The following is a 13,193-nucleotide window of genomic DNA, read 5'->3' on the forward strand; positions in this document are numbered from 1 at the left end:
CCACTACCATCTTGACAGCTGCCTATCAAGGTAGTGTAAAGTGTAATCCTTAATCAAACGCACTAACAAAATGTGAACAGAATATTTGCAGATAATGGTTTTAGCAGTGCAATACCAAGTCACTCATACCGAAGGTCACCCAGAAACTGTATGCTGTCGATCTGATTTGAAACTGTTAGAAGTTTCATAGCGCAAATATTAATATACTAATAAGATTCAACCCAAGGACGAGTCTTTAAGTTATTTGTGGAATGTATTAATTGGATACAACTTGATGATCAAAAAGTTCTGTAATTTGTTTACAGGTGAAAGAACGAACTTCCAAAAAATATAACATTATTCGAGTGTTATAACGAAGCTTGGTTTTAGTTACCTGCTAATGATTTACGTTAATCAAAGTTCAAGTTCTTCTGATCACGTGTTTCTTTCTTTATGTTATAACACTTAATAAGGCTTCATGAAACCAAGTTTCACTGCTCTCGTATAGAACTTAATTTCTTTTAGATATAATACAAGCATGAATAATTCTCCAAACGATAAATAACTTTTTTCCAAAATACGTTACTGCATTTTATTTTTTAAATTCCCGCGTCACGTGATATTTCCGTTTCAATTTTGAAAATCGATGAAAGCCGATGGCGACCTCTAGAAATGAAAATCGTTATCAGAACATGAATTATAACTAATTTTTCAATTATTCATCATTTGAAAAATCCTACAGTTATCCACAGCTGCGTAATTGTCCAACTAATCTTCGCAACTATGTTAATGAACTTCAATGTAGCCGGAATCACAAATATACCTTTGAGATGCAGATTTGCAACTTACAGAAAACTGAGTCATTAAAATTCAACTTAGAGATTTGTTTTTTCTCAGGAAAGCTTAGTTACACATCAAATGTTGTAACCAAAGATTATAATTGGGGTAGGAATAAAGCTTAGAGACGGTAGACTGCCTCTCTTTCCTGCCATATTGTAGTAATCACTTAATGGAAAAATGATTCCTTACCAATAGTTATAGTTGATAGTTTAATTTTATAAGCTGTCATGTATTTTGGGGCAAATCACCAAAAAATATGGAGAAAAAACAATCATTGGTAAGGCCTTCGATCCTCAAAAAGCCAACTTGACTATTTCCAGTAACGACGGTAGCAATATGACTTCAACAACCAACTTCTCTTATGTCAGCGCTTCAATAGAACATCCTGTTTCTCAACATTCAGGGCTGCAATGAAGAATTGACTAAAATTCTCAGTGGGTATTGATATAAGATTGCTGGAAGTGGACTATTGAATGACAATATATGAATTAATTGACAACATATGGCGGACTACTTCCCTCTTTACAGAAGAGTCATATGTTTGGAAAATCCTTTCAGTGCTACAATATCTAGTTTGATGGTCTGAGAAAATCTCATTACAGATTTTTGCAGGCCATCGTACCTCAAATATGTGATCTTGTAGCACACTACTGATGGAAAGAATGAAGACTGCGAAGAAAAAGAAGACAAGACTAGGTGGAATCAGTAAGATTGGGTTATTTATAACCTAATTACTCTCTTTTGTTATTTTTACTAGTTATACAAAGCCAAGTTTGTAAAATAAAATAAAAAAATAGAAATACAGTGCATCATCGTCAACAACTGCAGAACATTTTTTGTCAGCGAAGCACAGAATCAGTTTGAGAATTCCAAGCGAAGAGTTAGAAGTTGCATTAATCAAGAGTATCAAAAGGGCCGTTTGCCAGGGGTTAAATAAAAGTTTGGCGAACATTCTCATAAGATCTATCGGTGAACATATTTTGATCGAAGTGTAACATGCCTCAATGTGATGAGGCCCGAGATCTTACTAGGATTCAATGAAAGTCTTTAAGAGGGGGGGGGGTCTTATGCATATTGTAAGGAACGCTTATTGCGGAAATCGTAGCTACATCATTGTTTCCAAAGTAAGGACAAATAATAAATATCATAAAGCTTATGATCTGATATCATAGAGCTATGTACACATTACATAGAGTGTGTTTTATGGCGGTATTTTGGAAATAGGTAACCACTGAAGTGGTAAGTGTAGCCGATCAAGTTGTTTTCAGAGGGTTATATATAAACTGATGAATAATTATAAATATTTTTTGTCCGCATTCAGGTGGAAATTAAGCACACCATTGGATTTTGCGCCTTTCACTATTAAAAGCGACGAAGAAAATGGGAACTACAAGCAATCATCCTTGTAACTGTTATTAATCTTGCTAAAGTGATGTATATTTGACAGAGCTGAAAGCAATAGATTCTAGCTTCGTCCGGTGTTACAGCTATGTAATTAAAGTGAGCAGTGAATAATTATATGAATTATAAACTGGGTGTGGTCATTGAAACTTGGCACAGTTGGTACCAAAAGTCATTTCTATAGTTTAATAAGAAAAGAGTACGAACTAACTAAAAACTAACTAATATTGGAGCAGACTGATTGGGAAAAGTAAGAAACATGATGGATTAGCAACCAAGGAAGAATAACTTCATAGAAAACTATTTAAATTGTCGAAATATTCACCAGGAACATGATCAAGAGTTATCGTTACTTGCATTCCTCCCGCTACAAACCTACGAACTTTTCTTTCATATAATTTATAAAATATCTTGAAAAAAAAAAACAAAAAACTGAAACTTCTCTATCGAACTTATAGAAAGGAGAAACAGTGCAATGTTCTTAGTTTCTAACTACAGTGTTGCACTGGTTTATGCAAACTCTGGCAAATAATCAATACACATTGGCAGTTTACATTTTCAGCGATGGGATTATAAGGCTGAGTTTACTATGCGCGGTATTTGAATAAGTAGTGAATGCTATAAAGTGGGGGATCCTTTTCATCGATGTAAGGATGGAAAAACCTGAATCTTGATACGGAAAAAAAAAAAGAGAAAGTCAGTGTGAGTTCGGAAGGAATGATGGGGAAAGTTTTTCAGTCATTAATGAGTTTGATTATCCGGTGTGACATCCTTCTCTTGCTTATTGAAGGCCTGATGTGGCATCAAAAGCGTGTCTAGTCTCCATGATATCCACATTACTAATGAATTCCTAGACAGTATTAGATTGAATTACTATTTAAAAGAAATAATATTAAAAACATTAATGATCACAATGTGAATGGGGTGTGATCCATTTGTAGTTTAGAGAAGATTTTTTCCTTGTTTCGTTTCGATTAATTTTTGTTCTTGACCATATTTACTTAGTATAGTTTCTTCCAATATCTCAATCTCTTTCCTCTCTTAATAGTCAATAGTGTTATACAAATAATCAAGGTTAGGTATGATGAGAAAAGTTTTCTCAAGCTTGTATGTTAATCTGAAACCATTCATCACATCGATTTACTAACCAAAGAAGACTATTATAGATGAATTAAGAAGTGACTTTATGTTAATTTCTACAGAACTAGATAACAATAAAAAAAAAGTCAAAAACTTTTAAAACAAACGAATGTAAAATACAAATGTTAACAGTTTTGAAAAATTGGAGGATTAAAAACAATCAAAATTTGTGCAGAACCGAATAAGGATGAAAATTCGAAATGTCGACACGATATTTACTAGATACTGGCTGCTTATAAAAGCGACAAGCGCAGAAATATTTCCGAGTTTGTAATTCATAGTCGATATGAAATCAAAATAAATTCTCTAACACCTTTTCATTATACAAAAGGGGGTAGGAGAGACTCCATATGGGCTTTCATTCCATCTGTCATCATTGAAGTTATTAGATTCAAGCATGATGCTGTGCTTATGCCTTCTAAATTTCATCCTGTTTGATGTAATGATCCATTACCTACTAGACAATTAGCAAATAACTTTTGTATAAACTTCTAGATAATGTTCCAATTTCAACGTGATTCAATAAGAAAAGTAATGTCAATTCTTCTTTACCCAACTTTTTTTTGTACGCATGTGATATTTCGATAATACGCCAAACAAATTTCAGACATTCTCATCTGTGTATAAGATTTCGTATATTTAGCTGATAGAGTATAATTAAAATTTAAATATTAGTTAGTATTTTAGTCAATAAATATTCCGCTCGCTTTAATATGTTGCCTATGATTACAGCTTAACCTCATTTTTTTACTTCATAGAAAAACTAATATTTGTATAATTCCCCATATTCTAATAAACTTTTAGAAAGCCTTGATGAATTTCTTTGGATCTACGATACCTCAAACGCAGGTATAACAGACCCAGATCTTTACCCTTTGGTTGTAAAGATCTAGGTTAGAATCCCATCTAGGACGCAAGGAATCTCAATTAAGTCTTATCAAATGAAAGTAAGTTAACCAGCTGTGAAGTATTGAAGAATTTGGAAGAGTTCTTCTCCATGAAACTCAGTTTTTTTGGCTTGTGAAAATAAGCAAACACGTCACAAGAATGCCATTAACAGTAAGACCTATAACCGGTGTCATAACCTTAATTGAAGTTATATCTACTTTCTTTTACTTTGTCTCAAGGCCGAAATAATCAATAAAAATTATACTTTTTAACTTAAAACAAGCCATAACATTAAAATCATTAATTTAAAACGAAACTGGATGAACTTTCCTTGACGTAGATATTATATAACGCTAATCTAGAGTTGATCTGAATGTTTTTAAATTGACAGCAGTCTTATTAGATCATTCTAATAATTATTACAACACTTCAAAACTGCACAAGTGGATAAACGAGTACTTGACATAATTTTGTTGCACATTCAAGATTACGAACAAAGAAGTAACAGGAACAAATGATATTTTTTTTACTCATTTGAGAAGTATTATTTTACTTTTTTTTTATGAGAGCATGAAAACGGAAATAAGACAGAATTTTTGTATGAAAAATTGTTCAGACTCCAGAACATGAAGTATAACAAAAAGAAAAAGACTTGTATGAAAAAAAAAAAAGAAAACGTCGATTAGCGAGACCCATAAATAATCAATCAATCTACTTTCAATTAATAATGAAGGAAACCTTGGAGCTTCTAATATAATGGGGTGGGGGACTTGGGGATATCGTATTTGTTATGGGTATTATTTTGTAAGTGAGTAAATGAATAAATGTCTTTGAAACTTACTAGGGCGCTGGCCAAAATTTTGAATGGGTTTCTCGGCCCGGTAGTAGACCATTAAGGCGGTCTACTATAGCTATTTTTAACCAAGACAATATAAATAATAAATTGGAATGAGAATATTTTAATTTTAGTTTTATATAAAATCACTTCTTCGTTCTATATATAGTTTACGATCTAGCTATAACAGATCATTTTCGTAGGCAAATATCAAATAGAAGTGGAACCAAGGTCCGAAGCAAAAAATAAAGGATATCTTTAATATCATTTTTGAATTCGGCATAAGAAAATATGAAGAATAAAAATCACAATTGTTATCGTAAATTGCAACAGCTATCACAAAAGACCAGATAAGAAACTAATATGAATGTAAGTCGATTCAAGTGCAGTCTCTCTGAGAACCCATAAATGCATGCATTCATTGAGTTTACTTAAGAATTATATATATATATATATAAATGGATTATGACCTTACTTCTACACGAATGTAGAACTTCATTAAAGATTTTTTTTTTTCTTTGCTTATATCAACATTCAACGGAGCCGTTGACATTTTGTTTATAGTAAACAAGGTCTTAGAATTTATTACTTTCAAAAATCGTCATTCAGTTGGACATCAGAGAAACCGAAAGAACTTAGATTTAGAATAGAAATATTTCATCTGTCAGAGTGGGAAAAATGTTGTATAAACAAAATACTGTATGTAGTCAAACTTTTAAAAAACGAGTAGGAAGAATTTAAGTTCAGTTGACTTGTTCTGAACTCAATTCAATTGTGAAAATCGAGGGTATTATAGCAGCTAAAATGATCGTTCCGAAGGTTTTCTGTATGTTCATTGTGAAGGTAGGCAGGAGTAGGCAGCTTAAAAGATAGTTTCAGCTTTCGTATGAGTTTCTAGAGGGAATCAGTTACATTTTCCGACTGTGATACATGAATCATCACTCTGCCTTTTCCAATGGAAACTTCTATGTAACGAAGTTTAGAACACTTGTTCATAACATAATACAAACCAATTCGTTTTTAACAGAGAATAGTGTATTTAGTGTGATCGGTAAGTTCGTGCGATTCGAATTACTTAACAAATAACATCACTTGATAAGAATAATGATGAACGAACAGGACGCTTTCTTTTTTAGAGAGTAGTTCCAAATTCATATATAAATATTCTGATCATAAATGTAAATCCGAAACGTTCAGATTCAAGTTTATCATCAGAATATTCAGGTCTGATATATTCAGATAAATCCGCTTAAGCTTTCCAAGTAAAAAAATAAATACTCATATTTAGAACTGCATGGTTCTAAACATTTTAGGTGCGGACCGCTGCTGAACATTGAATATTCTTCATTTGCATGAAGAATACCACGCAAGAACCTAAAAATAACAAATGCGGATTTTTTTTTTAAAAAAATTATTACTTCGAAAATATACATGAAATATACATAATCCAAAATTGGGACGGTGGTTTCATGTATTGTTCACAGTATTCGCACATATGACAAAACACTATTAATCAAGAGCGTTATCATAATTAAACAACCTTAAAGCTGAAATCAGTTGAATTGTTTTCGGAACCTACCATTCTCGAAGATCACTTAAGCAATCGTGGGCATATCATGGAGAAAAGAACAGAACAGAACCCCTTAGTGATGTGGTATGTCGCCTGAATGGAAAATGAGTGATGGAGTGCAAAAACGTCGAGTAAATTTTACGATAGAAGAACATTAGGAAGATCGAAAATTTGTGGGTGTGTGATATTCTGAAATTATACCACAAATGGTGGTCATAATTTGATTCGCTATTTCTTAATTTGATGAAGACATCCGAAACGTGGAAGTAAATAGAAAAAAGCAAACATGTTATCGATGTTTACTCGTTCATTTATAGTCTCCCTACAATGGTTAAAATTGTCTTTCTAAGCTGAAAACTTTGTTATTTGACAGAGTTTCTAACCGAACTAAAGTTTTATAAAAAAATATTATTATTATTATTACTATTATTTAATTATTAGGAGCCTCAGTATTCAGTCGATTTCGACGAAGTTCTTTGGTTGGGGCTTCGTCGAATCCAATTCGAAACCGTCAATTCGGTTCGAAACCAGTCTAGGACGCGAAGAACCTTTTTAACTGAAGGTGTGTTAGTCAGTTTCACGGTGAAGAAAGGCTGTGACTCCCGGAACCTTGGTTTTTCAATCTGTGCGACAAGACAAATCGGGCCAGATGAACAGACTACACACTAGAATATATAATATATATTTAGGCATAAGGCTGATCATCTTATCCTAAATGGTTCCGAAAAACATTCTGGACAATCCGAACTTCTCCATGCAGTCCAAAGACTCATTGTAGGAAGCCGATGCTAACCACTGTTCAGAAAATGCCTACCATACAACTCCTTCTATTCTTCCACTTAAAATATACTACCTCCAGTAGTCCATTCCACTCGTTCACCATTCTCCAAGCAAAGCAATTTAGCCTTCACTTTGTTTCAATCTCCAATGGTAACTCATTGTTCTTGCTCTTCGTCTTGTACGAAAAATTTCACGTGCATCAATTGTATAGAACCCTTTTAGCAACTTGTATGTTTCCATCAAATCCCTTCTCCTCTGTCTATTAATCAGTTTTATTCACCCATAAATGTTTTCATTTTATCAGCATCAGAAGCATTCCTAGCGCATCTTGGTCATCCTTTTCTGAATCCTCTCCATCACCCCCTCATCGATAAGGAGTTTGGGAGATCGAGAGTGTGAACATATTAGTGCTTACATTTAGTCGCTGAGGTTCTTGGGTGGGAACTTTCTTGCCTCGGTCAGTGTGTTTTTTTTTTCAAAATACAAGAGATCATAATGAAGGGGATACAAATCCTTTGAAAGGATTTGTATCCCCTTCATTATTATTAAGGTTGCCAGAAAAATAGCCTTTTGGCTTTTATTCTATGATACAAGAGTTCATTTGTGCATTTTGCCAACTTTTGCGACTTATTCTCTGAACTTCAATTCCTTTTTCTCTCACTCCCAAATCCTTGGTCTCATCAAATTTTCTAGCAGTCAATCCCAATAAATATTATACATAGCATAAGATCTTTTCTTCCCAACGAAAATTCATGACTTGACGTTTTACCACACTGAACTGGCAACCATTACTTTGCGAACGGTGTCAGTTTCAGTTTATTCGACATCCTTCTGGATTTCTCTCTCTCTCTCCATCACATTTGTCTACTATTGTTTTCCCAAACTTAGTATCATGAAACTGGATATTATCCTTTGCGTAATCTCCAGTATCATTAATGCAAAATTAAAGAGCACTGGACCAGGTACAGAGCGATATGGCACAATACCACTCACCTGTTTCTTCTTTGATTCTCCTTCGTCATACACCATTTTCTGATTTCTGTCTGTCAACCATTCTCTTATCCATCTCACCACATCTTTCCCTTCCACGTCATTTTGTTATTTAACTTATAAGAATCAAACGCTGCTTCGGACTGTTATGAAGTCAATATAGAGACTTTTTTTTGTTGAGTAGTTAGTATACCCTGATTTGTTGAATAGTTAGTATATCCGACCTCCATTCGGCCGTGAGTTCGAATCTCACTGTAGCCATAGATGTTTAGTGAATGTCTTTAGGTGACAGATTAATTTCATCGCGGTGTAAGACCACTACCCTTCTTGCTGGGGCTCGAAATAGTTTGAAAAAGTTTATACAAATATTTTCTACAGAACTGCAGATATCGGGTTTCTTTTCCATGTCTGTGCGTTATGCGTAATAGTTAATGAGTGTTTTAGAAAAATACGTTAATTTGCTCTTGATATAAGAAAGCTCTTGTAAATGTCTTGACCACAAGGATTTTAATAAAAAGACAGTAGTTTACCAGGAAAGCAATGACCGAAGAAAAAAAAAAAATCAATAAATAAAATCTCTAGACACATTATTATAAATTTGCGACTAATTCTTGGAATTTAAAATGCCACAACAATTACATTCTGAGCAAAATAAAACCGACTGTGAAGTACTTAATCTTGCTATGGAACATAAATGGAAGACTACAGTTACAAATACGATAAGAAAAATTGCATTTTCTTTTATTTAAGTAACCGTAAATTTGATCAGCCATTCTTTTCTCTCTATCCACTCGATAAACATATATTTTATTATTTCTTTCTATAGAGATTGCTTTCTCCATCTTAAATAACGAAACTTGTAATTTTCAATTTTAAAGAGGTGAAGTTTCAGAACTAGAATTTTTTTTCCTTGAGGATAATTGAACTTATGGAAGTTCCATTTTTCTGCTATCAAAAAGAGAATACTATTTTAGTTAAGATTATTATTTTTTGAGAAAATTCCTATTATGATGAAAGTTTTCAGAGATAACTGAATGATAAATCCTACATTACACACACACACACACGACTTCAAATTTAAACTCATCGCTCAATCGTCTCTTAATTTAATAACTTAACACAGTCGATAAACTTCACAACTATTACTTGTAAAACAGCAAAATTACAATAGTATAAATCTAATTTATTCTTGTGGAGGCTAAGAAAAAGATATCTCGGGCTTCGGTCTCCTTCACCAATTATTAAATTTGTCCCTTGTTGTGCCAACTATAGCTGAAATCCATTAAATTTTCGACTTAAAAAATTGTAAATTACAACCTATTCCGAAAATTTTCCCTGTTGTGAATATAATATGCAAATGATCCTTTAAGACCATTAAAAAAAAAGATATTAATATCTAATCACGAAGGCAATTTAAATATTTTAAATAAAAGAATGAATAATGTGTAGTAATGGTTGTTCATTTAAAGGAAATCCATTGAATGTTTGAAACACAGGCCTAGGATTAAAATCGATCTCTTTCTCTCCCTTTTCCAGTGTCAGATTAAGCCAGAGTAGAGAGAGAGAGGGGGAGGAGACTATGGGGACACCATCCCGGGTCACTGCCTTCGATGGGCTTCGATTAAGTCAAAAGTTATGCGGTATGACAATCATCTCGTTTAGTTCATGATATAAGGGAGTCCATCGGTTTAGTTTCATTCCAGAGATCACATTTAGTTGTAACACGGCACGTTCTTTCTTTCCAGTTCAGTTAACTGATTCAGAGAAGAATGTAACTAAAATCGAGAAGTGATATTCACACTGTGTACATTTATATCAGTGTAAAACTTTATATGCATAAAACTCGATATATAATATTGTTATTGGTTTCTGCAAATATAAAACAAAATACACGATGAACATAAACTGTATCCTATTAATCTGAGGTTCTATTTGTTGATCTTGATTATTTTTTATTTTTATTTTCAGTCACCTAAACGAACACTGTATTCATTTTGTTTTTAAAAAAAACATATGATTTCACGAGAAATGCAATATTTTATTTTATTTATCTATGTATTACCTTCCCCATGAACTTCCCTCTCCCTCATGTTATACTGAAATACGAGAGTTTGTGTATTTAATATGTTTCGAACTATTGTCCAAATACAGATCAGCTTAGCACAATATACTAGAAGTTAGTTGCCTGTCTGTCCTATATTTGCATATCGTGAAATAAAAAAAAAAAGAAAAAAAGCAATCCAACCAACAAAGTACACCGTTCTTTATTCGAGCACAATGGATTGGCGAACATCGATCTTTTCCCCCTCCTCTTCCTTTGAAAACAAGAAGAGGCTGTAGCAGTTAAACAATCAGGTTACTCTAGTAAGCTGACACGGATATCGTCCCTTGTTTCTTGTATTGGTTGGTGTGACATTATTGATTACATGTGGTAGTCATAGGCTCAGCAAATTATCAGAATGTTCCTTTTTATTATTACGAATGTTTGACAACTCTTCTTATAAATTTTAACAAATTCTACATGACTGTTCTATTCGCTCCGATTATAATTGTTTTTACCCCCATGAAACAAATCTAGAAAATTGGAAAAGAAGAAATTTGTTTGCTAAGTTGTATTTAAATTGTTAAAGGGATTTTACAGGATTGATACTGATGATATTTTTAAGACCAGTGCAGGATGTGAGAGAACGAGGGGCCATCCCTGGAGATTGTGTAAGAGTGTGGTTAACAAAGGTGTTAGGAGTAGATTTGGAGGGCTGTGAATGGGTGGAATGCTTTGCCAGAACTGGTTGTGAATGCTTCAACTGTAAATGAATTTAAGGAGAGGTATGACAGGTATTGTGTACATAATGGTTAGTGTGTCAATGTCGGGTCTCCCGCGATGAGTCTTTGACTCCATGGAGACACCGTTAAAATAATAATAATAATAATAATAATAATAATAATAATAAGTTGGTCATTTGTATATGGATCGTCTGTTATTACTTTCTGAGACTTTTCGAATAGCAATACAAACAACTTTTTTGGTTACATGCCTAGAGATTCAAAATTAACTATAATTTACAGCAATAATTATTATTCAGTATAATTCACGTAACACAAGATCAATAATTAATTTTTATAAAATAATGTGATATTTAAAATGATCGTAAAAATGATCTAAGTCATAATAATGATTGAAAAGTATGATTAATCGCCTTCACGAATATTATATATAACTTTAGACTACACAAAATTATTAATTAATATCAACTAAAAGAGAAAGTTACATCTATTTCTTTATTAATTTATATGCATATATATTACTTTAAATATGAATATTTTAGTAATCCCAACTAATAATTAAAATAAATTTCCTTTTGTTATTTTCAAATACCAGTAGCGCCAACGTTTATATCAAGAAACATTAAGTTTATTAAATTCGTTTTCCGTTTCGGGTTTTATCAAACTTTTGAAACTACGTTTTATCTACGTACGGCAAATCAAGAAAGAAAAGTTTTTTTAATTAAATAAATCATTAATTTAATAAATTATTTTTTTTTAAATGCTGGATTTAAAAATATTCTTCCTCTTTACCACAGAGCAAGTTTTTACCTTTCCTTCTTTAAAATTAAACTAATAATAAATGGTATTACGCATTCTATTTAGTATATTGCTTAAATAATTAGGCTTAACGGAGTACGTAACTTCGCTTTTCAAATTATATTGAAATTAAAATATCGTAAGTTTTTGACAGCTCACCTGAGATGTTGAAGGATATGCAGAGTATCCAAACTGAGCATAAGACATGACTGTTCGGTAAAGATCGGAAAGCCACTGGTGTTGAATATTCTTCAAGCTTTGTTTTCAGTTAATCAAAACCCATTCTCGGAAACGTGCACCGTATTGGCAAAGTACAAAGTTCACAAGTCCACAGCCCCATACACTCATCTATAGTTTAAGTCGATATCGCTGGCTATTCATAGTGTTGAAGCAGCGTTTACTGATCAGGAAGCAACAGCAAATGTTACTCATGAGTCTGGCCAAAAATGGACTCTTAGACATCAACATAAACTGGTCAAGTCACCTGGCTTTCATGGGTGAGAAAGGGTGGGGAATGTGAGACAGATGGGGGGGATGCAGAAAGCTGAAGTAATCGCTAAGCCTAAAAGTTGACCTGTGCCGCTCTCTAGGGAAAGCACGAAGGCGCCAACAAGCTGTGTTTACATATAGATGAATGAAACACGAAACGACACAAGCGTAAGGCTGTCCAGTTAGTGTGGGTCCCTGGCGTCCAACAAATACCCACTGCCCAGGACGGCCGCTGATCGACAGCAAGAACATCAGCCGTACAGGCACATCGCATCGACTCCACCTCTCAACCTCCCCAAGTACGTGTGGGATGGAGATGGTGATTGACAGTCTTAAACGTTACTACCTCCGTTGAGACCGTTAGTGATTGACCGTCAGACCACACCTCTCGTGTACGGTGATTGACAGAGAAAGCCCCTCCCCCCTCTCCAAGAGCCACTCTCACTCAGACCTGTCATTCGTAGACACGATGCCTAGCATAGATAACGGAATTCACTCTGCCCCACGGCCCTACTGTCGTACGGTTTCTGCGGCCGCAAGTTTGTCGTCTGTGTTTAGACAACAACGCCTAAATGGGCTCTGCGCCAGTCACTTCGCCAATAATGTCAATGACGTGGGAACCTGAGCAGTGACGGGGGTTGGGATTAGAAACACACGAACAGCTGCCTCCAATTTTCTCGCTCTCTCGACGGCATACGG

At 33.9% G+C, this 13,193-nt stretch overlaps 1 protein-coding gene across 1 annotated transcript in view; it reads right to left on the reverse strand.

Annotated features, from left to right (window-relative positions):
* LOC150110180 (uncharacterized) overlaps positions 1-12,771 on the reverse strand; it is a 77,499-nt gene extending 64,728 nt beyond the window's left edge. The window contains exon 1 of the mRNA XM_090391930.1: positions 12,165-12,771. Within this exon, the coding sequence (XP_090248056.1) occupies positions 12,165-12,212 (48 nt within the window). The 5' untranslated portion in view covers positions 12,213-12,771. The remainder of the gene's footprint in view (positions 1-12,164) is intronic.
* Positions 12,772-13,193: the final 422 nt, after the last annotated feature.

Source organism: Typopeltis vanoorti, chromosome 1 (genome assembly GCF_054136105.1).
Source record: "Typopeltis vanoorti isolate ZY-2024b chromosome 1, IOZ_Tvanoo_1.0, whole genome shotgun sequence".
NCBI classification, from domain to species: domain Eukaryota; kingdom Metazoa; phylum Arthropoda; class Arachnida; order Uropygi; family Thelyphonidae; genus Typopeltis; species Typopeltis vanoorti.